Below are 27,349 nucleotides of genomic sequence, written 5' to 3' on the forward strand. Positions count from 1 at the left end.
GGGCATTGGGGCAGCTGTGGCTCAGATGGTCGTCTGTCCACATGTCAGGATGTCTCGAGCAAGACTATGCCACTGCGCCTTACCGTGCTACTGGCCAGTGGTGACCTCGAGGTCCCAGAGGTTAGAGAAGATTGGAAGTTTGCAGGTTCGGTCTCCACAGCAGACAGGTCACCACTGTGGCCCCTGACCCCCCCCAGCTCCCCGGAGAGCCGTAATACGACTGCCCACTGATGGGTCTATGTGTAATCTCCATGGGGATTAATAAAGTATGATTAGTGCTTTAGAGTGGACACATACTATATATAAGTGTCATCATGGCTGCTTCTTAAACACTGTCTGTGGCTTTAGATTAAAATGTAAGAAATAAAACCCAAAATTCTTGTCTTTTTTATTTCGGTGGAAAAAGACAATGAAGATATTTGTTAGTGGCTATTAAGAAAAATAATTAGAAGAAAACATGTATATGGTACATAGTGTCCTTTAAAGTAAAGACAATGAGATGAGCGGTCATGGTATTTAATTAATGCTCAGCAGACTGGGCCAAATTGAAAGTAGTTTAAATGTAATTATACTGTTTTAACCCCTGTGGTCCCAAGACCCCACTTTGAGGAACCCCGCGTGTTTTTAATGTGCCGTGTGTCTGTGTGTAAACAGATGCGCCCCCTGCAGGCGGCCTCCACCCACTGCTCCTCCTCCTCCTCCTATACTCCACTCTGACTCCACGGCTCCTCATTCACTAGAAGATGGCGGACTGCGCTCCACTATTAGATGAGGAACTCTCGTCCTTTGTCTTCAATTACCTGACAGAAAACTCCGGCAGCCAGGTAAGATCCCGGCCCCGGTGGACGCACGGGACTCTGGGCTACGCGCACCGGGGCGCGTCTCCGCGCGTCGCGGGCCGTGGCGCTCGCTTTGCCCGCTTGATGCGAGCCTGGCGCCGGGCTTGTCAGCAGCATCTCCCCGGCACAGTGCGCCCGGTGCCTCGGTGTGCATGCACTCTGTGTGTGTGTGTGTGCGCGAATGTGTCTGTCCTGACGTCTGGCTTTCACGTGTTTTTCTCGGAGGAAATGTCATCAGCCGTCGGCATTGAGGCAGATTTGACGGATGAAAAGGCGTAAATGCGTGTGTGCTGGCGCTGGAAGCGGAGAGCAGCCGGCGTGTTGCTGCTTCGGGAGGATTATTTGGTATGCAGAGGGGCGCTTTGGAAACTTTTGACGCATTCTTGAGGGAAGTTTTAATTTGGGTGCCGGAGACTTGGACACGTGGTGCGCCCCAGAACGCACGGACTGCGCCGGAGGACTCTTATGACACAATATCTATATGATAATAACCCATAATCCACATAAATGCCTACATTTACACTAAAAATCATACTTTTGACTTTTTTTTAAAAGTTGGTGATCACCTGGTTGGACATGATTTGTGTATTGTTTTCTGTCAGTATGGAACCGGATGTTAAATAAAGTGTCTGCTCGTGGCAAGACTGAAACACACCGGGAGAGTTATTTATCCACTTCATTTTAAGCAGCTTGCCACCGCGTCGTGGGCTTAACTGGGGATCTCTGGATCCCTGCAGCCTGCTCGATGCTCCTGGAAGTTGAGCAACTCCTTGTCCTCCAGGAAAGCACATTGTGTGTGTGTGTGTGTGTGTGTGTGTGTGTGTGTGTGTGTGTGTGTGTGTGTGTGTGTGTGTGTGTGTGTGTGTGTGTGTGTGTGCTGGCGGGGGGGTGCATCAGACTGCAATACACTGCAAATGTTGCCCGTCTGAGAAAGTTGGTGCGTTTTCGTCAAACCTTTGCGTAATCGCGCGGTTACAAAACCTGCAGCTCGCGGAACTGTTTGCCCGAAAATCGAGTAGAACCAGGGAGTCTCCTGGCTGTGGATGACAAACGTGTATGTTCACCGACTTGTGTTGCTGGGGAGTGAATTTATTTTCTTTCTTTTTTTTTTTTTTTCCTGCAAGAAAGCGTCAAGATGCTGGGAATTGTTGAGACGTAGGGATCCCTGCGGTTTTGACGCGCGTGCATGGCATCCAATCGTCTTTTCGTAATCAAAACAGGAATGTTCTGAGTGCAGCGAGCACACGATCTAACACCTGTTTTTTATAATACACGAACTTTCATCACCGATCCCCCTCAGCCTCCTACCGAAGTGCCCCACGCGGGGCGGTAGAGGGGTATTTACCAATTATAGAAGTTGAGATTTCATCAAATTGAAGCGATTCGTTTAACGATGCGTGCAGTTTATAAGATCGACTCACACATGCAGGCTGTTTGATGTGCTGTCATGCGCGCGCGCACACGGAAATGAAGTTGAAATTAGCAGATTTCTGAGTTGGATTTAGTGATTAGTTTTAGTGCTCGGCCAGATTGATCAGCCGCAGCTCCCCGCAGGCTGGCCGCAGAGTCGCGCTTCCGAATTACGCACGGATTATTCTTCGTCTCTACGCAAAGCCCCGCGAGCTCAGGCTGCCTTTGGAATATCAAGGACCTGCGGCGCTCGCCGCGCCGCACTGCATCGGGTCCTCGTCGCTCCTCTGATTGCATGGTCATCGGGGGGGGGACGTGACGGCGTGTTTGTGGGGGTGGCCGGGCGGCGCTGGCGGGGGAGGCTGCGATCTGTCACAGCTGATTGGCAGCTCGAGCAGGTTAATTCAGTGTGCGGTGGGATCCAGGGAAACTGTGGACTATTTATAAGCTGCAGCAGTGACATTTTCTCCCATCCACATAGATGTGCAGTGCAGGATGAAAAACGCAGCGTACCTTGGAGGGAAATGGGAACACATGCAATTAACAGGGAGGGGGAATAAACCATAACATACCCTGGATGGAGGTCAGAACGTGACATCTACTAAATTATAAGTGATATCAAAACTGCAGGGCGTCCGTGGATGATGTCTTGTGAAGTCAGTCAAGCGTGATCTGCATGCACTGCTATTGCAGGACTGATGAATTCATTAACATGCATTCTCTTGTGGTGTCAACACTGCAGTCAATATTCCCAGTTCAAATATAAATTGCACTTAATCAATTATGGGCAATATACAATGGTGGCCTACTGGCTTGACAGCCTTGATAAAGTCACGCTGTGCAGCATATTGAAGCAACCAGGGAGACGTCAGGGTCCAGAAAGAACAAATCTGAATTAAGGGATATCTGTGAAAACTAACATCTATTATTTGCTTTTTTTTTTTACATTTGGAAAGATCTAGCTATTGCTGCAATGAAATGCAGGAAAACACTGTGTTCCTGCACCAGCAGGTGTTCTGCTGTGATCCTGTAAAAGGCAGTTGAAGCTTGTAATGCTGAATTGCTGCAAAAGAGTGTTGCAGAAAGACAAATAAAAAGTCTAACTTTAATCAGTAGCAGGGAAAAAAAAATAACTACACCATTAAATTGCACATTGTATCACCGCTGCATAGCTTTGTTCGTGTTTTGCCTGATAGGGTTATCTTTTTTACAAATGCAGTGTTAATATGTTAATATTTACTCGGGGTTATTAGGGTTGGCGGTTGGCTTTCCCTTGCTCTCTCTCTCTCTCTCTCTCTCTCTCTCTCTCTCCCTCGCTCTCCTCCCCTCAGTGTGTGTGTAAGCCTCTCGCCCCTGCCGGCTGGTTTTTGTAATACTACTCCATCCTCGTGACTGGAGTTACAGAACAGGGCTGCTGCAGTCATGTGAGTTGTAGTGGAGGGAGGGAGGGATGGAGGGAGGCGTTCCGCTGACGTAGAGGAGTGACGGGCAGCCCCTCCTCCACCTCCCAACATGTGACTGCTTCCTCTTCTCTTTTTTTCGTCCAGTCTCAGCCTCTCTCACACTTACATACAGTACATAAACCAACTGCTTTTCTTTCTTTGCTTCTTTTTTCAATAAAATATTGAATCCAGTCATTTTTGTCTCTCTGTTTTCAGGGAGTTTATCAGATATTCTCACTAAATGGTTTCAATTTCAGCCAGTATTTCCAAGTGAGAATGAGCCTCTCATTCTCGTGTGATTTTCTAGCTAAAATATTCTCTGTTTCTTCCTTTTTCACACATTAACATTCATAGTCAAGTCAGTGGAAAGGTCAGGGCTGATTGTGTGATGGATTCCATTAAGGGACACCATCAACTCTGCATTTATATTTGAAACTGCTGCACTGTTTTTCTATCATTCCTCGGACTTTACGTCGGCGCACAGTTTCGCCAAAGTGAAACTGTGCGGGAAGCTGTCTGCTGGCGGAGGTGACGGTCAGACAGTTCCATAATACTGCTTATCTTGCATATCATGAGGCAAAGAAGAAAAGTGCCATGTTAAACACACCATTATGTTTTGACGCTGCTTCATACCTGTGTATTATTTACAGATGGTAAAACGGCATCGAGACTGAGAGCTTGTGCTCCCCGTTTAGCTGGCCTTCTCTGTTGCCAACTGCTTTGAATATGCATAACCTACTTCCAGTGGATGGGATTTGAAAGCAGCGCTGCTGTTAGTGTAGAAGAGACAGCAGCAAAACTGCACATGCATTCGTGATGAATGCAGAAATAGTGAAAGCCCTCAAGGGCAGGATGACTCACCTGGTGTTTGACACTGTTTTAAAGGAAGGGGAGGGGGTCTGATGTGGAAATACCTAAATGATGTTTTTATCTGACAGAAGATTAAAAAAAACTAAGGGGAGTGAGGGCGGCTAGCCGTCTGTCAGTCACACTCAGTTGTTCGTTTTTCTGTGAGCTTGAAAATACTAGCCTCATGGAAACTGATGGAAAGGATGTGTTACCCAAATTATCCCAACTATTTTACAATGTCAGAAAAACTAAGGAGGCAGTTTTATTAGTTCACTTTCTGACAGATAAGTTCTTATTATCTGCATGTTCTGATGCTGATACCATACCAAGTCAGCGGGAACCATTGTGAAGTTCTTCATCATCATCAGTTTTCTTAAAAGGAAAGTGTCACGACTAGTAGACCTTGTCCCCTGAATACACACACCCATCAGCCATAACATTATAACCAGTGACAGTGAGGAGAGTTTATTTATGCACATGAAGATTGGCCTGCGTTGTCTGAATATACAGTGCTTCACAGTTTATTGGATATGAACCAGTTATAATGTTTTGGCTGATGATCAGTGTAGATCATTTTATATGATTTATAAGATTTTTTTTTTCCTTTTATCTCCAACTACATGACTCAACCCGTTGAAAGGTTGCTTTAGATTGGAGCCGGTCTCTCAGACCTCTGTCTGGGGTAATCATTGATCGGGCGTTGAGGGCCAGTCCATGTCCGCCCAGGGGAACGACTCTGGGAAGATCAGGTCAACCCTAACATCAACCTCCACATCCCGCTGCAACAGGACGCAACCAGCCACAGGGCGCACTGCTGGTAAAATATTACCTCTGGCTGCTCCGCTCTGCTCCGCTGCTCAGTCAAACAACAGCTCTCCCGCGGAGAAAAGTCACATGTGAATGTAAATCACATGCGTTGGCTCCCAGTGAAAGAACGTTGGAATCAAGCATGTAAATTATGTTTACCTCTAAGATCAGAATACAGGGAAAGTCGCCCACATGTGCTTCGAAAACACGTGTCTTTCTTTTTCAAGTTTATTTTTGAAGATCTCCTCAGATCTGGAGGTCAAGTTGTTTAAATAGTTGCACCAGTTTCAGCCCAGGGATCGTAAAAAAAAAATTAATTGCCAAGTATACCAGGCTAGTCTCTGCCACTGTTATGCTGTCAAAGTTTGGCAAGATCTAAAAAAAGGCCCAAAGTGATTGATGAAATCTGGGATTTAGAGGTTCTTTATCGCGTGGAATTAATAAAGATTGCTTTCTGTCCAAATGAAATCTAAACTTCAGTTCCACGCACACATTGATTGCACGCTTAATTGGAGGTGTGTTGCCTGAAAACACACTGAAGGCAACGAACTCAGCTGGAGAGAGTAGCATAGCGTGTATCTGGGAATTAAAAAATCTTGTTAAAATATCTGACGCTATTTCAAGACATCATCCAATTACTTACTGCCTCCATGTCTGCTTCCTCCGAGCCCCGAGCTACATGTTACAGGTAGACTAATCAAGGTAAAAACTCCTGTCTTAAGTGTATGAAATGTTGATTGCGTCTCTGAAACAACGCCTACAAGTACCAAAATGGAAAAGTTAATAAACATTAAAGCCATTACTCTGCCGCTGTATACTGTCAGTCAGCACTTCATCCAATAACCGTGCTGCCCCTGTGTATGTGTGTGTGCGTGAGTGTGAATGTGTGTGTGAAGACACTCCTACGTGGCAGCCGGTCGGCTCTCATCCCTTGGCTATCAGGTGAGCCTATCCAATTTCGGATCGGAAGTCGCACAGTCCCTCACTGCCCACGTTTAGCCGGATTGTGGGATTGACTTCATTCTGCTGGGAAAGATGCATTTTTAAAATGTTTACTTGTGCATTGTTATGGCGCCGAACTCATAACTTCTCCGTAATTTGCATCGAAGTAACCTCTTTGTACCGTTTCAGGCTAATTCATGTCACAATAAAAGTGATTCAGTTTATGTTGGAGGTGATTTCAGGGGAGCGGTGCGACTTCCCAAACTTTGGTTAACACGCAGAATTCTAAAGTAAGTAAAAAGATAATAAGAACAAAAACAGCCTACGTTATGAGTATGTGCAATAATGAGCACGGTTTATGCACACCCCATCACTTTTTGCTTGACATTTGATCTGTAATGTTATAAAAAAAAAGAAGAGTGTGGATCAGTCCTGGCGGAAGATGAAAGACTGAGGGGCGTTAACTACTCCCTCAGTCGGCGAGCACGCATCGCTTTCTCCATGTAGGCCAATAAATTGGATTTAAACAGGACAGTGACAGGAGAAGAGTGAGGGATCCAGACAGTTAGGCAGGGCGGCAGACAGACAGGTGTATAAATAACAGGGCTTTGAAGTTCCACACAGCAGTGATGGATACAGGTGTTATTGGCAGCGACTGGGATTTACACTGTGCCAGGGACAGCCAGGCCCGCTCTCCTCACCTACATCATTCCTGTCACCTTCGCCCTGCATGCGTTTTTTTTTGTTTTTTTTGGGGGGGTGGGGGCTTTTTGTGTTGTTTCTCTTCCTTTCGCAGTTTTTTTTTTTTGTGGCGTCGTCGTGCCTTTCATGCCCAGTTCTGTGCCATTATCTCTCCGGCTGTGTCTGCTCCGTCTGAGTCGTGATGTGCAGTGCTGCAGTGCAATGTGTTCAGCTCGCAGCCCTACAGTGACTCACCTGTCCCTTCTGTCACTCCGCGCTGGACTCACACGTACAGTCGCACACTCATGCGCAGCCAATTACACGTGCACGCGCACAGGTGAGCATGCATTTTCCAGGGAAGGATGCGGCATGTCCGCGAATGCGCGCGTAAGGCGTTCTGGAAGATTCTCCATGTTAGTTTTGATTCAGTGAAACTAATCCAGCTCACCGGTTCGGGAGTTATTGTGAGAACAGAGTGTCAAGACGTGTCTGCAGATGGAACAAAATGTTCCCCTGACCGTAATCTGAGGGAATACGATAGGGAAAGGGTATTATTTCAGACATGCACTCGGCGCTGTGGTCGTTGCCAGTTTGTGGCCGACTGAGTTAGACTAACAGCATATGTGTTGTGACATTACATTTTCTTTCTGTTAAGACGAATGGTAAAGTGTTAAATCGATATGGCCAATAGACCCCCGCTCGGTTGCCACTACAATTGGCTCTGCTGTGGGCAATGCTTCTTATTCCAGCGCTGCAGAGGCCTGGCTGCGAGCTGGTGGTTGCTGTGGTGCCGAACCAAGGTGCCTGATGGAAGTGAGGGCGTGGAAGTGTAACTGTGCAGTGTTAACTGCAAGTGTGTGTGTGTGTGAGGAGCCTCTGTGCTCGTGTGCGTCAGTGTGGGCGATGGGAATACGTTGACTTCCTCCCAAATCCCTCTGAGGTTCATCAGGCATCCGGCTTAGACGCTGACCCCCCGACGGGGCGTGCACTCCCGCGTGCATGTGTGTGTTTCCATGTTCCCGTGTGTCACATGTTCGGATGTACCATTCCTAGCTAACATGCGAGCAATGGCAGGTGAGGGGTCTTTCAATAATTAATTAGGTGGTGATTCGTCAGCTGCTCACCCAGGCCTGCTTGGCATCGCAGCCGACGCTCAGGCACACATATCAGAGCTGTTCCGCTTCTTATTAACCAGAAAAACCGACCTGTATTCTCCCGTCTTTTGAGGAAGTTAAAGCAAGCGGGAGTATCTTTGAAAGGTAATCTTCTGGTTGCTCGTCAGACCTTTTAAAAAGGAAATAAATACCTGAAAACTGTGTTCCCGGTGGTTTCAGTGGCCTTGTTAACGCAATAATAGTGAAATATGAGGTTGCGATGTAAGACTATACTGCTGCGGAAGGAATTTGTAAATTATTTTGTGTTGTTGTCTTTGCATCCAATATTCCCATCTAAAAGAATTAAAGTTTTTGTTTGGATGCTCTATTTTACTTTCATTTCTTGTCTTAGATTAATTTGGTCAACAAGTTTTTACAGTTTCGTGTTGCGTTTCAGACTCCTTTATCATATGAGTGTATTTGTTTTGTCGGGCAGCATAATGCAGTTGTTTAATTTGTTTTTGCAGCTCAGGAGTAATGAGAAGAAGTTGATTTGATGCAACAGATCGTCCCTCCTAATGAAAAGATGGCAGCATGGATTTCATTCAGATTGCAGTTTTATTATGATTAATTTCGCAGCTCACAGTTATCACACAGGAGATATTGCGACAAGAGACATCATCCAGATTCGCATTGTTCGCAGTAGAAAATGTTTCGTAGTTTGTTTTGTCATTTGCACTTGATTATAATTATCTGGCTTCATTTGTCTCCTGTACAGAGCTCGGCGGGGTCGTTGACCTTTAGCCTGTTTTACAAAGAGGGATAAACTTTCAAAGGTTTACTGACCTACATAGTTTTGGGGAAAAACACAGTCACACAATACTTCTTTATTTCTGCTCTTCTACGAGCAGCACTGTATCAGACTGCTCCAGTTCCTTTTTTTGGCTTAACACAGGCAGTGAGCACCATTTGGTAGTGGTTTGGGCTTTTGGCAGTGATCAAATCAAACCTCAGAGCCATTCATTTCTGGTTTGCTGTAATCCAAAGACACTTATGTTACGTTGATGGGTGACTCCAAATTGCCTGTAGGTGGCTATGTAAGCATGTATCTGCCTCAACCCTGCCTCACGCTGTCCATAGATGTGCTTGTCAGACTGACGGGTGACTCCAAATTGCTCGTAAATGTAAGTGTGTGGGTAGTGTTGGGATTGCTGGCTGTGAAAGGCTTTGCAGTAGCTCCCCGCCACGATAGCTTTGATAAGGCAAGCTTGGAAGATGGACCAATAGTGGTAGTACATCTCGTAAGAGGTGCTGCAGGATACGTGTATTTTTAGAACCCACCAGCAGTTTAACATCATTGCCAGAGTGAATATCTCATTGAAAAGCTACCACAGACCTGAAATCAGCTTTCGAACCAAAAAAGTATCCAAGAGATCCTCAGAGCTACTAACTTTTCTCCAGTTTTTAAGGCTTCCTCCGGCACCACTCTATTTGACTTGACAGTTTCGTCACTTACATGACTTCCGCTCCCCAGAGAGACTCATAGTGGAATAAATGCTTACAGCGGAGGCCACCGTGTCAGCAGAAGAAACTGGGTGCCGCTGCAGAATCTGTGGATCCAGTTTCTCATCCTGGCTTGCACGCCGTCTGCGGGCTTTTCCGCGCCGTTCTTCTTCCCCTGAGGTGCAGCAGCAGAGTCGCACTCAGCCATGCAAAGAGTTCAACACGCACAGCGACTTTGTCGCGTGTATCGCAGTGAGAACTGATACAGTGGTGGAGAAGAAGACGAAACACGCGACGTAAAGAAGGATCCTACAGGAGAAGGTGGCCAGTGACCGGGAGTCGCATCAAGCATTCGTTCTCTGCCTTTTGCCGTCTTGATTTATATGAAAATCTATTCGGTTTGTCGCCATGTTCCAGGTTGCCGCCGTTCTAGCTGTGACTCAAACCAGAGTGGGATGTGAAGATGTAAATTTCTTCTCCATCTCATCTGATTTGCCTTCCTTTCGCTGTCCCTCTCCAGGCTATGGTTTTAATGCAGATTACGTACTTTTCAGTCAGTGCTGCGATCCACCGTTATCACCACTCATCGTATCCGCTTCCTTTTTTTGTATCTTATCACGGTTCTTATCTTTATGATGCATTTAGACTGCTAGCTGAACACACCAATTTTCAACATTTTGGATATTTGTTGTTGTAAATCAACATTTTAATCCCATTTAGCCATTTGATGTGCCAACAGAGAGCAGGTTCAGGGGGATAGTTCTGCTGGCTTGATAGCACCTTTATCAGTTTGGGGGATTTTTCGATCAATCCACCCATTTGTCTGGATTCTGTACCAACAATTCCCAAATTCAGGTATGTTTTTCCAGGTTGTGGCTGAAGGGGGCAAGGACTGATATCGAACAGGCCGTACAGACAGTCACTCAAGCACTCATTATTGCTTTTTTGCCACCAGGTTTTGAACCAGGAAGCCAAATGATCATGTTTCTTTTCATGACATTAATAGAACTTGGTAACAGTCCCTTTCTGAAACATTAGTTGACTCATTCACCAAAAACAAAGCACTCTTATTAACACAGTCTCTGCATTATTTTTTGTTTTTTCAATCCTTGACACTCATGTTGAGTCGGTTCTGCGTTCTCAGCAGGTTGCTGTCCCCATTTATCATAAGATATATATGTTTCTGCAGCTGGTTCCATACACAACATGAAGATGGAGGTGAATTCTATTGTATTCTGTGATCCGTGAAGTGTTGATCTGTCCGTGCTCAGCAGTCTTTTCCATTACCTCGGTGTGTCGCGTTGGCCTTACAATCACAACACTTTGGATGGCTATTACAGAATCAGGTGGGTACATTATTACCAAAGTGCATGTTATCTCGACTTTTTGTTTCAACGGGTCGATACTGTGGACTTGTGGTCAATTGTACATTTTTCAATATGCATACAATGACAGGATGGGGGTGTTGGTACAGTTTCAGTACAGAACTGACTCAAATCCATTCATTTCCAATCAATTATATTCCTCACCTCTGACCTCTTTATTATTTTTATAAAAACATTTTTATGTGTGCGTATGTGTGTGTGCGCGTGTCATGTGTCCTTAGGTAACCTTTACTGGTGATTTGTATTCATCACAGGGAAGGTGTTGCTGTATTGATAGTGTCAACACGAACGTGAGCTTATTTGTCATTCTTTGCACACACACACATGTTGCGCACACACTGTACACTCGTACACAATACCTAAGGGAGATAGCCGAGGCTTGAAGGAGAGGGAATCCAATCTTGCCCAGCAGCTCAGAGCTTTGTAGGGAAGCATGCGGAGGCCCAGCGGTTGCCGAGCTCGCCGGCTGCCCTATTTCTTTAAAGCTCTCCTCCTCTGTTACCTGATTTATCGCTGGGCCAGCCACCAGGGAAATGTCTTATTTTAAAGCAGAAAGAGCTTACCCAGGGTTGTGTCTGTTGCTAAAATCTGAGATGAGAGGCAGATGAGATGAGAGGGATGTTAATAATCACAGCGAACACCAGCATTACAAAGAGCAGCATGTCAGTCTCTGCTCCACCGTCAGCTCCAGAAGTGACATTTGAAGCGTTGAAGAGATATAAAAAAGTTGGTTGGATTGCACAGTGTCCCATTTATTTCTGCTAATATTTAAAAGCATAGTGAAAAGAAAAATGGCCACAGCTTTGGCAAGCGTTTTACCCTGAAAATACCTTCATCAGGAGGCGTCTGGTGTGGCAGAATTAGAAGCTTTTATGATGCCCGTGATTAGAATTGGAGAACATTTGGACTCTTTTGAAAGTGGCCTTCAGACTGAGGCTTGAGCCATGCTTCAGGTGAGTTGACAGCTGTAAAAAGCAAGGCACGATCGCAGACTGCCACAGTTAAAGAAAATAGACTTTGACTCTTCGGGCTGCTGTTAAATTGAGACTTTGATTTTGCTTTACACTGTAATAAAACATGGAAGATGAATGAGAGTTGTGCGAGGGCTGGAGGTGTGAACGCCGCTCGGATATTAGTTTGGGCTCTGTCGGAGCCCGAGCATAAGTCTCCATCTCTGTCTGTGCCTCTGTCTCTCTCCGTTTTGACATGGTGCCAGTGTTTTGGCTGGGGCTCGCCCCGACTTAACCGTCAGACAGATCGAGTTGTAAAGATGTCTGGACCGTGGATGGGCAAGCGCCCAAATGCACAAACACATCATCACTCCTCCAACACCCACGCTATAGCTTGCCGGCCCAAATAGGTGGGACATACAGAGGAATACCTGCAGGTGCGTGGCGCGCCGGGCCTCTGACTCGCCAAAATGTATGCAACAGCACTTCCCTTCCCTCCCAATAATCCACTGGTTGAGCAGGATTATTGGATGTGATTACAACTCATGGTCCACAAGTTTAAGGATTACAAGTTGCTGTCAGTGGGTAAATCCGTCCGGTGGCGTCTGGGATTGAAGACGCAACTTAGCGTCGGCACCGCAGACACGTTAACATTGATGAAGTTTGACGGAGGTGGGACGACTGAGTAAACAGTAAATCAGGAATTCACAACTAGAAGGAAGACTGTTAATGATCTAGCAACTCACAAAACTTTAGAGATGATTGCTAGATTCTCATGCCAGAGTAGTAGAGATCCTCCTTTTACAATGTAGTATATGTTCTGATGCAACGAAACAAAAGAATGAAATGAATGATCGTATTCCGTTCAATGGAATGAGCACAGAGTGATACTTTGGGGTTGTCCCTTATGTAATCACTTTAAGTGCAGCTTTTCATGACTTTCAAAGCAACTGTGTTAACAGCTATAGTGCAAACAGCAGGATTAATGGGATTACTCGTGTTTTGTGGAAACAGCTTTATTGGTATGTACAATAACAGCGATTAAACCGCTAGTATTAGCAGGTTACATGCGCTCCACTGTTTTAACAGTAGCAGCAGCAGCAGTGGGAGTCGGTAGTTAAGACGCTGGTTGTTGTCTCCTGTCTTTAAGTAGTCATGATATGTCAGTTCAAGAGTGTCTGAAGCTGTGGGGCTCCGCTTGGATTACTAAAAAAGGCCCTGATGCTCGTGGCTGTTGTGGTTCTGAGCTCGGAGGAGCAACAGGCTGGCCGTACTGGCAGTAGAAGTAGTAGCTGGTACTGGCAGTAAAAAAAAAAAAAAAAAAAAATCATGTGATGGTTAAGCAGATTTGTTGGTTTTAAAGAGTTGGACACACAAACTGTTTATAGTCTCAACAGAATGACAGTTGGTTTATCTCCACTGTCGACTCTACTGCACACACAAGGGCACAGCAACGGTCTGTGTGTGTGTGTGTGTGTGTGTGTGTGTGTGTATGTGTGTGTGTGTGTCCTATTGTCCCTGTGTTCACTTACACCATGCCATGGAAATTTCCTTTAACCTTTTCTCTCATTTACACCAGTGCCCTTGAGAGTTCACACACACACACACACACGTTCAAATATGCCAACATGGCATATAGCTGTGGCAACCAGGTGCCAAGGGGAGGCGTGCGCAGGACGGTACGAGCACACACGTTTACACACAGGCATGCACACGCACGCACGCTCCCCTCCAGCTCGCTGCAGTTATCTAGAAACACGCCCAGTACAATGTTATTCGATATGGTTCAATGCAGCAGAGCACAAACTCACACTAAGCATTTCTCTTCTTCCATTACTCCACTTTGAAAGTCATTTGTTGTTATTTTTAGATATTCTTGCTTTCTCTGGTTCCAAAAAAAAAAAAAAAAAAAGGCTTTAATATGTGTGTATCCTGCAGACTGCGTGTTATAAATAGATTTCTTGGCACAGATGCGCGCTCGCCGCTATCACATCACTCACTTTTGACTCGCGTGCGACCTCCAGTTCGATCATAATCACTGGGAGGTCTCCATGTGAGGGCCGAGATAGCTCTCTCTCTCAATCAAAGTGGAAACGGACAACGTTGCTCCTATCTGCAGCCTGCAAGATAAATACATTTAGCAACAACAACGAAAAAAGAACATCAATTTACAAGCCATGGAGAAACTTGGTAACTGCCCTCTAATGCGGTAACTCATCAGAATTTAATAAATTGCCTCTCTGTAGGAGCCCGAAATGTAATAACTCTGATATTGTGATATATTCTCCTGATAATGTGATGTAATTTCACTGATAATTCATAATGATAAACACTTCGGGGTGGAGTCGGCTTGCAGAGACGGGCTCAGGAGGCTCTGCACGGCTTAGTGATGGAAAGTTTAGAGGTGTGTGTTTATGCTTGAGTGTGTGAGTCATGCATGTGGGCTGCAAGCAAGCAGGCTTCTACCTGCATACAGCCGAGATACTGGGAGAGGGAGGTGAGGCCATTTGTGCTCCTTTGGGGTGTGCATGCGAAAACACACTCACACACACACACACACACAAGTCAGGGTTCAGGCAGTATCCTTTTGCATGTGAGCACATGCTGTCATCAAAAGAAACATCCGACTTGTTTCCAATTGGTAACTTTCCACGGTTAGTCTGCCTTTGCATGTGCTCTCACTACTCATTTTTAACTGGTTATTTGACAGTTCTCTCTCTCTCTCTCTCCCTCTCTCTCTCTCTCTCTATCTCTCTCTCTCTCTCTCTCTCTCTATCTCTCATTGACCTACTTCCCAAGGCTGCTCAGGCTTGCGTGACCACACTTCTCATCCACAACAGTGATATGGCATTATACACACACTGCACAAGCACACAGTAATGTGCCGTGCACGTATTACTCTTACTCCTGTATGTATTTCTGACATATGCAAACCTGCATATAGGTACTTCGTAATCTCCCAATATTAGAATACTGAAATTAACAATTTGGACTTTTGCAATATTCTTCAGATCAACAGAAATATGTACGTAATGATAATACTTTCCATGTAAATTTGTGGAAATCATACTTAAATATGAATGGCCTAATCTGAAATGCAAATAACTGAGTTCCATATATTATTTAATTGCATAATTTAGTGTTTTATATATATAATTTATCCACTTTCATTAGTTGAGCAACACTTACATAGCTCCTTTGGTAGTGGGCCAATTTATCTGCATAATTTTAGACAGTTAAAATGATAGTTGTAATGCAAACATTTAGCTAATACACTTTAAAAAAGGTCAATATTTCACAACTTTCACATCTTCATTGCAGTACCATTGAGCATATCATGTGCAGCATCTCAGTATTTGACAGCCTGAATAATTTGTTTTACCTTTTTGATGCTGGACAGAACTCAGAGGCACAACAAAAATTTCTAAATAAATGAAAAATGCCAAAAAACTACAAAGATGACAAACTGATTCTGAAACACTGCTGATGGAAACCGCAGAAGCAAAACCTAATTACAGCATAATCACAATATTCAACATAACTGCAGATCACATGTTCACCTAATATTGTTCAGGTTTTTTTTTTGAATTTCCTGCAGTGGAGGCTCAGCTGACGTGAGGCTCTGACACCAAACTGCAGAGGTTGATCTAATAATTTGCGTTCACTTCTGCGTTAATCGTTGGAATCACAAAATTGAGGCGCGCCTGTGGGGAGCACAGAGTTCAGGTTAATGAGGAAATGATTTGTAATCAACGGATTCCCACTCCGTCTGCAGAACCTGATCCCCATCAACAGATTACAAATGAGTGATGCCTTGCTGATGGCACTCGGGGAGTATTTACCCACCCACGCTGGTGTGTGTGTGGTACCTTCCTCCTCTTGACACTCCGGCTCGTTGCTTCCTGCCTCACGCCATCGCGGGGGCGCTGTTGACACAAGGAATGCCGCTGCTGTGATGCAATGTGGGTATTAAGCCAAATTCCTTCTTTGTGAGTGTGTGTTTGCATGAGTATGTGTTTAAACACGCACGCATCTTCAGGCGTCTTTGTAAGCGTGTGGGAGTTTTTTAAAGTGTAGTTTTGACGGCGTTTACATGGCTAAGCGTTGAGGTGTGTGAGACTGAGTGTGTCTCCTCCCCCGGCCGGTGTCTGATCATTCAGTGTGTTGACAGTTTAACAGTCAGACATGTGAACACAGCAGACTGGATCAGCTTGAATTGTTTTGTAAATTCACTTTGCATTATTGCAGAGTGTTCCTGTTCTTCAGTTCATCCATCCATCCTCTATACCTACTGTTTCCATGGAGCATTTAGGAAAAGTTGGGAGGTGTTTTCAAAACGTTTGTTTTGAGTGTGAAAAGGAACACCCAAAACTCAACCCAAGTTTTGCATGGAGGTAATTGATCCAGGCTGATGTTGTTGGCCTGACTAGACGAGCTCGTTCGTTGAAGCTTTGAGGTGATTTCCACCTGGACTAATGAGGACATGCGTCGACCCCCTGCAGCCTAACAGAATCGTACCAGTCCAGCTGACCGTGACCTGACAGGTCACCACAAACACACAGGCACACACGTTCCTGTTCAGACCTACATGCACTTTAATGTCAGCTCATCCTTCAACCATCAAACTGGAAAATCAACTCTGTAGTTCCTGATGTTGTTAGTTTTTGCGTATTTTCTGAACTGAACTGATGCCGCAGCAGTTTTGTACGTGTTGTATGCAGTGCGCTCAAACCACTCAAAGCCTTCTCCGTCACCGCACTCCTTTCACTTTCTGCCTTTTTTTCATTGTTCGCACACACCTACCTCCCCTGTGTTTTCCTCTCAGGCTTCATGCTTTTCCCTCAGCTCTGCTCAGCGTTGTGCTTTTTTTTTTTTTTTTTCCTCAGCGGCACCTGACCTCATTTCAACTCTCTCTTTCATTTTGCATTCATCTTCCCTCCCGATTGCTCTTTGACTCTCTCCCTCTCTTCCTCTTCATTTACTGTATTCTCTCCTTTCACTCATTTCCCTTTTCCTGATTTGTTTTTGGTTCCCCTTGATGTCAGCATTGGCTGCTCTATCTCCCTCTATCGGCGCCGCGCTTCCGCTTCAATATTGCTCTACCAGTACTGTGGAGCTGTCTGGTTTACTGGGGCTATGCACACACACACACACACACACACACACACACACACACACACACACACACACACACACACACACACACACACACACACACACACACGTGCTCTCTAACCTCGACAAGTGCAAGTTAACTATAAGTGAGTTGTGGATGTTTTGTCAATCAAATATGGTTTGACAGTGCACACTCACAGCTGAAATCTCCCCCCTAACACACACATGCGCGCACACACACACACACACACACACACACACACTAAGGATGACGAGCACAAACACTGGCTGAGGCAGGCCGATAGCCAATTGACACAGCATGAAATACAGAGAGAGAGGGAGATAGTGAGCGTGTGAGTCTTCATGGTCTGATAGCTTATCGATTCCTCTGCAGGTGATTTCAAGAGGAAAGACGACCGGGGGAGGAAGAGGGGAGGCCGACAAAAGACAGGGACAGGTGAAGGGAGTGGGTGAGCCAGATAGCAAAAAAGAAAGGAAGAGTCTCATTATGTAGGCGGAGGAAAGCAGGTGTTGGAGAGAGTGGCCGTCTAAATGATGGAACTTCAAGAAAAAGAGAAATCTGTCTGACCTTTTGCACCCCTGCTTTCAGGTGCATATTGCTTCTTCTATGAGTTGGAGCTGTGTGTCGAATGCAAAAAAAAAGAAAACCTTCACACTGTACGACGTGATTGTTCTTTTCTTATAAAATGAAAGATTTCACTGCACATTAGAAAGTTCATGTTAAGACTGAGATTTGAGATGAAAGTGAAATGAAGAGCTGAGTCCAGTCAGGCCGGGAGCGGTAGGGGAGTCATGCAGCAAGGCTCAGAAAAAGCAGCGTTTTGCTGTCCGGCAGACGTTTGGGCTGAAAGGCGGCCATTTATGGCCGTGCTTTCCTCTACGAATTTTATATAGGCTAATTAGAAAAGTCTCGGAAAGCCTTTTACGGGTGTTTCAGTGGGAAGCTGAGTGAAGGAGCTCTGCGTAGGTCTGTCCGGTCCTGCGGAGCAACACATGATAATAGGCTTGTTTGGCTGGTAAATTGTCACTTTGCGGTTGATGACTGAGGCAGCAGGACAAGCACCGCGATGGATACTTCTGGAAAATGGGGTTGTTTCGTTTGCATTTTAGAGAAACACAATCATCAGAGAAACACACATCAACTTGTACTAGCATCCTAGAGAGTCTCCATTTAACATGTCTGTCAAACACCAAAACAGGAAGGTCCCTCTGTTGAGTCCCCTCTCTGGGCTCTTCACTGCCCAGTTTTTTATAACCAAATTCTAAAAAAAAAAAAATAGTATGGACAGTTTTGATGTTGAGCATTTTCTTCTCCCACAGTTTGAAACTCCTGATGTACCATGAATTCGTCCTGCTTAGTGTCACCGGCTGAAACCGTTTGGTGTTTAAATTGAGACGTATGAATGAGGTCAGGCTGGGCTCGGTCCCGCAGCAGAGCCTGGCCCTGTTTGGCCTTCAGCCAGAACACCGGGCCAACGCTGTTTTATACTCAGGTCATAGCCGGGCCTGCCTTCTATTCCCCTTTGTGGCTTTTATTCGTATTTGGGGTGGTATTACCGCTGCCATATTGTCTGGTAATGTAGTGGACCGCCTACAAGGGAGAATGAATGATCACCCTGTGTGTGTGCGTGCATGTGTGTGTGTGGGTGTGTGTGTGTGTGTGTGTGTGTGTGTTCTGGTCCCATTTGAATGGCAGCTTCGGTCCGGTTCATTAGCCCTGTTGCCAGCGGCTGAATGAGGAGCTGAACACCTTGGTAACCGACGGAGAAAAGCTTTCTAGAGCGTTCTGTGCTTCTCAACCCTCTGATTGTGTTTCTCCCTCTGCGGCCACCAGCGCACCAGAACACGCCACATAGCCGCAGACTCCGCTGCTCTCCCCTACAGGTGCACTTTAGAAACGGTCCAGAAATGACTGGTTCTGTTTTTAGCATCAGCGTCAGCAGGATGCATTGGCTTTAGCATGCAGGAGTGTACAACAGTACAGGCTAGAGAGCTCTTAAGTGATGTAATTTCCCCTCCGGCGGCCATGCTGAAGATTCCCATCTCTCCAGCAGCGTCAGTGAAGGGCTGATTGTGTGTGACGTGGACATCTTACCTGCAGAGCCCTGGAGGGTGAATGTATGTTGTTTCCATCTGAGATGAGCACTTATACATATACAGTAATGCTGCAGTTATGAATAGATGTGAAGAAGGGAAGTTATGATGTTTTAGTGAGACAAATACTGATTTGAACTCTGGATTTTCCACTTGGAAAGAGCTAACTCTGACTCGATGTCACACAAAGCGACAACATCTGTGCTTGTCCGTTAGAATTTATGATCCACATCTAGAATTAAAGGTTCAATTTTCAGTGGTCACACTCATAGTGGTTATTAAATTCTCCTGTATTCTCCAACCTGCCCCTAAGATGCAAGGACTATCGGATTTATGGGCTTCTTTGACAGATTGTTGCAGGTTTTTTTGTGTCCTGACTGAGAGAGACAAAAAAGGCTTTCAGAAACAGTGAATAACATGTGTCAAAAGGTCGCAAGCAGACATTTAAGGCCTGAAAAGGCAGTGGAATGGAGATGTGAGTGTTTTGATGACACACTGTATTCTTAGGGAGCCATTTTTCTTCCTGATCTGTTGATTGAGTGGGACGAGGCTGCCGGGAGAAAACTCGCAAAGGCCTCGGAAGGCAAAAAAGTGCAGCGAGGCTGCCAGTGGTAACAAGGGGCAAGTTTCCAAACAATATAAAGCTTAAGTGCTGTAATAATTCTGGAGTTGCAATCCTAAATAGCTGTGGTATTGATTGATGCGCGCAGTCGCCGTCTTTTTAATGCAAGATTTACAGAATTTTCCAGTCGCAGTAATGCAAGTTGTGATGATGCAAATTTGGGTTTAATGGCAGGAACAGTGCGCCGCAGTGAGGTAGGACTGTGATGTTGGATTACTGGGAGCAGCAATAATCCTGATCAGTTTGTGATTGAGTGGAAGCAAATCTGCCTCCTTTGCTCTCATATGGAAAGAAATGTCAAGACTGCTGAGATGACTAACGCTTGCATAAGTACAGCCTACACACATACACACACACACACACACACACTCACACTTTACAGCTCGTCAACACCCACAAATTTGCAAATTGGTGGAGTGACAGGGTTGTGCGTCCATAATTCATCCCCATTTTCTTGAACTGTGTGTTTTGATGGGTGCGAAGGAGAAACTGAACAAATGCAGCGCTCCTCCGATGCATCAGGACTGTTTATTAAAGCCACATATCTGCCTGATTCTCCCTAGAACCTGAGCGAGCGCCCACACACACACACACACACACACACACACACACACACACACACACACACATTGTGTGAATTTTGTGCACGTGTGTGTACAGAAAGGACAGCGGAATGAGGGTGGTTTGGTAAGAGAATGAAGTGGTGGCGTGAAGGTCGTTCTGCCACTATAAACATGGTCCCATGTGCGCGCGCACGCACACACACACACACACACACACACACACACACGCACACGCGCGCACACACACACACACACACACACACACACATACACAAGGTCTTACATCAGCTGGCTGTTCCACATTGTGTGTTATTTACTGCGACATTTCACAGCTAACCTGGTACCTGTGTACAGTCTGTGTGTGTGTGTGTGTGCACGTGTGCGTGTGCGAAGGCCATTTTCAGGCTTCCAGGTGAAAGATTTGCTGCAGACACATTGGCAGGTCACAGCAACAGCGAACCAGGAATACGAGGCATCGTCACCTTCGTCTTAGGAAAGGAAAACTGTTGTATTAACTGATTATCAAGGGTCGGAAAATCCAAATATTTGCTAGAGCATCTCTTTTGGTGGTGGACGCTGTGAGCCAGAAGTTAGGCTTAACCTCAGTTTCAACATTATTTGATTCATGTTCCAGAATCATTCTAGTTTCTGGAAGGAAGTTTTAAGCTCAGTGCAGCAACAAGTGGATTCTTTACGAGCGGCGTTGTGTCTCTGAAGTCAAGTCTTTGGTGCAGCTTTACTCCTCAAACTAGATTCTCTGCGACAGCCCATAAACCAGTGGAAATGTCTAACTGGGTTTTTATGGAGGGATCCTGCTCGGTGCTCATTTTTGAATAGAGATGACAGAAATGCGTCATCGCTGCAGCTCTCTGTGCCGTGTGCGACCTTAAATGTCTCATGATTCATAAAACGCATTTTTGTTTTCTGTATTTGAATTGAAATGACTGACTGATGAAAAAAGTGAAATCAAGGGAATCAGCACAGAGATGAAGTGTGTGTTTTTATCTGAGCAACTGAAGCCGTGATGGCAAAACAAAAGAGAGCGTTTTGTGTGTGGTGTGTGTGTGTGTGCGTGTGCTTTTACAATGAGGACAAGTGTGTGTGCATGTGTTTTTAGTGAGTTTTTTGCAAGCCAGGCTAACATAATGGCAAAATAAGTGTGTGTGTGTGTGTGTGTGCGTGTGTGTGTGTGTGTGTGTGTGTGTGTAGAGAGGAAGCAGATCTTTTGATGGGACAGCTGGGAAGTTCAAAGCCCGCGCGGCTTCATGTGTGATGAACACACACTTAAATACACATGCACATACACACATATTTTTTTGTATTTGGCACAGCTGCAGTGAAACACACTTACACACACACACACACACACACACACACACACACACACACACACACACACACACCCACACACACACTTGTTTCGTCAGCCTCTCAGAAGCAGGTTCACTTTCCACAGAGCTGTATTTAGAGATAAACTGGGAGGTGAAAGGTTGCAGTACAAAGTCTACATCTATGTCTTTGTTTCTCCTCTTTCTTCTCTACCTAATATGGCTCTGCTGCTGCATGAGTCTCTCCGTCACGTGCGCTGTCCAGCAGCAGCGAAGCCGCACACATGCGTGCGCGCGCGCACACACACACACTTCATAATCTCACTTCGCTTGATTCCTCTTACTAGTGCTTGCTCGTTTTTGTTTGTGTATGCATGCGTGTGTGTGTGTGTGTGTGTGTGTGTGTGTGTGTGTGTGTGTGTGTGTGTGTGTGTGTGTGTGTGTGTGTGTGTGTATTTATCAGATAATCTTGCTTTGCAGCAGTTTACATCGCCAGAATCCATCAAATCCTCTTGGATTCTCTTGATTCATCAATATCAGTGTGGACACTTGGGTCTCCTCTTTCCTCATTTCGTCTCCTTGTTTCCTTTCCTCTCTCCCCACTTATCAGGTGTCCCATTCCCTTCTTCCGCACTCCTCTCCTGTCCTCCAGCTGCCTGCTTCCCCTCTTGCTTCTATCTGCTTTTTCTTTCCCCTCCGAACTCAGTTTTTCGAGGAGCCTTCTGTTATTAAGGTGCGCCTCTGTGTGCTCATCCCAGTGTTTATCTCAGTGCCGACTGTTATTCTGATTTGTGGCGAATATCATACATCCACCCATCTGTGAGACGAGTTAAAATTGCTTTTATGTTGCTGCTGACGCTGTAAAAATGCCTTCAGCTCCTTTCAAAAGTACCCAGAAAGCGTCAGATGAACAACACCTGCAAAGTGTCATGAAGGAAGTAAACCATTTCAACAGAGCATTGTGGGAAAGCTCATTTATTTTCATGCTGTTTCACACAATAGGATGAATATTTGGATATTGAAACACAGAGTTTGACTGTTTACTGGAGTCATTTCTAGTTCTTTGTGCTTTTTGTTGCATTGTTGCATTTTTATTCTGGTCACTACTTGTAGAGAGGCTGGGAAACTGATTAACTGTTTCCTTTTAGGTCATATTTCTTGGTCTTAAAACATTTGTGACTGTCTGTTGAAACAAAAAGTCGCATATTTTGAGAATAAAGAGTAGCAGTTTAAGCGCTCCCTGATCGTTTGAGTGTGCGGTGACATTTTTAGCGGTTGGACTGAGACGCAGCGGCGCGTCGGACTGGAACTTCCAGAGCGTTGCAAACTGGTTGCGCTGGACTAAATCTGTATGTGTTAAGCCACTAAGCCCAGGTTATCTCCTCACATTTGACTAAGCAGCCTAGTCTGCTAACGTCTGAATCTCCTCAAGCAGCGTCTCCAGACACCGGCGACAAAGGACAAATGGACGGAAACAGCGTCCCCAACGCCTGTTTCTCCACGCTCGCCGGTCTCTATGAGACAAGCGGCGGGGGTGGGCAATATTTTTCATTCTAATGTGCATCTCGAACCTTTTATTTCAGGCTTTTTCAATTTCAAAGTGAAACGCACTAATTTGTGTCAACGAGGTGAAAATTGCCCTCCTGTCTCAAAGAAAGAGAAACACGTCACATTCAAGACCACTGAGGGACCATGGGAAAAATAAAACAAGGTAGTCTGAATGGATGTTTGGAAACTTAAGGAACAAATAGAGGTGATTGGGTATAAATTATCTCTGAATTAATACAAAAATAGAAACGGCAAGAAACAAAGTCGTGGAAAAGCATGAGGAGGCAGGAGGGTTAAAGGACAGAGCATGCACAGAGAGTGGAAAAGCATGGGTAAATGAAAGAGAGAAGGGAAGAAAGGAGAATATAAGGGGGGTTTTGCTGGATTTCTCATCTCGGTAATGAAACAACCCCAAATGTCAGCGAACGGAGCCGAGCGTTAAGGGCAGGCTCCATAAATCTGCCGTCTAATCACGTCCGTGTTGCACACAACTTTCCAGGTTTAGTGATGTTCTGGACTTGCAGGTGGTTAATACGTGGACAGGGGAGACGGCCTGTGGTTTATTGCTCTGTGCACGGATGTCATGTGTGCATGTGTGTGTGTGTGTGTGTGTGCGTGAAACGTCTCAGCAATGATGTGTCACCCCCGGCATCCCTCACTCCCTTCAAGGACGGAGCCGCTGATTGCACCAGTCACCCTCTGCTACCTCTGTGTGTGTGTGTGTGTGTGTGTGTGTGTGTGTGTGTGTGTGTGTGTGTGTGTGTGTGTGTGTGTGTGTGTGTGTGTGTGACGGATTGTATGGCAGGGCGAGCGCGCATGTGGAGGCGATTGTGTGCCAGATGACGCCGTTTGTTTGTTGCCGGCTGTCATGCATGCACACGGATGCATGCGCTCGTGTCCTTGTGTGTCTCTTCAGGCCCGTGCCGTCAGACTGCAGGTGTTGGGGGTGCGGTGGGGGGGGGGGGCGCTGAAGGTGCGACCGGCTTCACACATGATACTGGAGAAGACCCCCCCCCCCACTGCTTCCCATCAGAGAGAAGGGTTGACATATGATCACCGATCGGCCGCCTTCAGTTCAGCTCACACTGGCCTCTGCATGGCTCGGCTGGCTCGTGTGTGTGTGTGTGTGTGTGTGTGTGTGTGTGTGTGCGTGCGTGCGTTTCCGTTACGGCTCCGTGAGTAGCGGCGTGTTTCACTGCTTGTGGCCTGTGGGTTGAGCAAAGATCTGCTCACAGCTTTGTATAACATTAGCCTGCCTCATGTAACCCTGTGTGGACGCTGCACAGGTGTGACCTCCATGCACACACACACACATACTCCAAGCACATATTTGTCACGTAGCATCTGTGAAGCTGATGTTCAGTGGCCTTATTCAGTCAGCTCAGTCGCTACCACCTCAAGAATAAACCACCCAACACTTGTACTCTAATAATAGACACAGTTCATTGTCTTCATTGTCACAAACTAGAAATTCAAGGAATCTTTTAGTCCTTTTTTGGGGTTTTCCAAACAATCTGTACAAACAAACCATGGAAAATGATTGTAATTAGTTCATGAATGAGTGAATTAGTTCATGAATGAATGGTTTATTTCTGGTCATGATTCAACACTGTTGAACTGACCAAGGAAATGAATAGGCTGAAGCCAGTGGCCTTTGTTGTGCCTGTCCTATAAATGGTCTGGATTAACTCGGAATGTACAGTTTACATATAATAAACATGAATTAGCTCTTTTTCAGTTATTGGATGAAGTTGGAGACTGCACGATGCTGGTCTGGTTGACCCAATCTGGGCCTGCAACTGTGCATGTTCTCTCTCTGCATGATTCTGTTGTTCTTTCTTAAAATATGGCGTCCTCTCACAATCCGGGTACATGCTTATCGGGTTAGTTGATTACTCAAAGATGCCCTCAGAGCTCATTTATGCCCATTGGGCATAAACATGAGGAAACTCTGTATTGATGCGTGTTTCCGTCGATGTCCTGGAAGCTAACAGAAACACACTAAAGGTTGCAGTGCCACCAGTAGCCCTGAGGGGGCCTCCTGCAGTCAAACCATGCTTGCCATTGATTACAAAAAATCAACTCATCTTCTTGGTATTTGGTCAGTAAGTAAAATTTATTCATATAGCGCTTTTCCCAGATCAGTATGTCGATTCAGAGTGGCGCCCTCTGCTGCACCGATGGTCAAATGCCGGTTTGGCCTCATTGGACGCATGAAAGCATAAAGCAAGTGATGAAAACACAGTTTGAGCTACTCATATCTGTGTTCCCGCTTATGCATGGGATAAATGAGCCTTTCGATGTGATTCTGGCTCTCAGATGGACAGGCGATATGTGCACTGTGTCCCAGGTAGACTTCATTACACTGCACTGGATTTAAAGCTGCTGGAGAAGATAGAGCGAGGACTGGCTGAACTTTGGGGTTGGATAAAGTACCGCTAAGCTATTTTTTAAAAATGTAATTCACTTAAAAGTGCTCTAATAAATTCCCTGAATGAAGTGTGAAAACTCCTTAAAGCAGCAGAATCGTTCCTCTTTGAGGACTTCAGCCGAACAGTGTTTCTGCAGTGGCTTTGTAGAGCCGCCTTTGTCTTGCATTGTGAAGATTAAAATGGGTGTGACTCCATGAACCTTCTGATTTCCCTGCAGGAGCTCTTACAGCAAACTCCCTGACCTTTTTTTAAAATTAATTTTTACCTTTCCAAAGCCGACTCCTTTATTTATTTATTTTTTTTTCTTCCACTGTGTGTTCTGACTTTGTTGTTTGTGTGTTTGTCTTCACACTGCTCTCCTGGTGGGCCTCCTTTTGAAGGAGTCATTTTTAATCTCAGCGGGGATAACCTTTTTAAAAGCGTAGCATTGCCGGCTTCGCCCTGGTGAAAATCTTCAGCCGGAGCTGCCAGAGGTTTTCCGAAATAGTCGCTGGGGCCGTCTCGATCATCTGAGTGGAGTGAGCGAGTCGCAAGCCGCGATGTCCCGGTGTCACGGAGTCGTCCTTGAACCGGTCGGTTACCGACCAACTGCTTCCTTGCCCAGCTCCAGGGCTGCTTGTTTTCCCACAGTGCCTCTCAGGCTGGCATTTCAGTCACCCTGCCCACATGTAAGAGGGGTTAAAGGAGGTGAAAGGTCACTGTTTTAGCACATTCTGTGTATTCTGGTCACGCATGCGTGCGTGCTCCTGGCTTCAGATTGTGTCAGCAGTAAAAGCTACCGTGAGCAGACGTGCTAACGCTTAGTAATGCTTTTGTTTTTTCCCTTTCTTTGCATTTCTCCATGCATGTGACGACTTGCGCACGCAGCCCGAGGTTTATACATTACATTTGTGTGTGTGTGTGTGTGTGCGCGCGCGCATGCGTCCACCTGGCTTATCCTGACAGTGATATATGGATAGAATGGGCTGCAGAGTGAAGGCCACATCTGCTGTCACCTCACACACACACACACACACACACACACACACACACACACACACACACGCTTCAATACAAAATGTGAAAACATGCGATGTAATTATAGCTCCATGCATGCATCTAAGTGTTTGTGAGGTTATTCTGACCTCTTTCTATTTAGGTGTGGGAGCACTCGGTGTCCTGAGAAGACGTGCCATAAAACCTATGTTATTCCCATACTTGTGAGATCAGTTGGTGGCCAGTTTGTGTCGGTGCCAGAGGACAAAGTGCTCTTGTGATGAAACCTGATCAAAGGTGCTCGGGATGGGGGAGGTAGACAAACGGTTATTTTCTCCCGTACTGTGTCTCGGCCGACGAGCGCTCGACCTCTGCGCGGCGCCTGTCACCTTACTCGCACAAAGTCCATATTGAGCAACGCGGCGGTGCGTGTTGGCGTCGGAAGAGAGCCCGCCGCCGCCCGCGATTGGCCGGCCGCCGCTCACGCCGCTGCTGGCTTTTCTCGTGTGAAGCGTCGGGGACGTTTAAAGCCCCGCACGTTTTAATGTTGTTGTTGATCTGAGGGCGGAGACTCATTCTGCTTCATCACTCTGCACAACAGCAGCAGTCAAATCATTAAAATTGGCTCGATTGAAATTGGATCCTAAAGGAGCGTATTGTTGTCACTTAGAGTTACAGCCCATTTAATTCTCTCTACATCTAGTTTACATTTTGCTCAGTCATTACGCAGCGCATTCCTCATGTAATTG

General features: G+C 45.7%; 1 protein-coding gene and 1 long non-coding RNA gene across 2 annotated transcripts in view; both read left to right on the forward strand.

Annotated features, from left to right (window-relative positions):
* Positions 1-703: 703 nt before the first annotated feature.
* Positions 704-27,349, forward strand: part of ppargc1b (peroxisome proliferator-activated receptor gamma, coactivator 1 beta) — an 89,532-nt gene continuing 62,886 nt past the window's right edge. The window contains exon 1 of the mRNA XM_030111110.1: positions 704-824. Coding sequence (XP_029966970.1) covers positions 744-824 — 81 coding nt within the window. The 5' untranslated portion in view covers positions 704-743. The remainder of the gene's footprint in view (positions 825-27,349) is intronic.
* Positions 10,884-13,814, forward strand: LOC115402563 (uncharacterized). The gene is made up of 2 exons (XR_003933151.1): positions 10,884-13,581; positions 13,638-13,814. It is a non-coding gene; the product is annotated as an uncharacterized LOC115402563 (long non-coding RNA).

This window comes from Salarias fasciatus, chromosome 2 (genome assembly GCF_902148845.1).
Source record: "Salarias fasciatus chromosome 2, fSalaFa1.1, whole genome shotgun sequence".
Lineage (NCBI taxonomy): Eukaryota > Metazoa > Chordata > Actinopteri > Blenniiformes > Blenniidae > Salarias > Salarias fasciatus.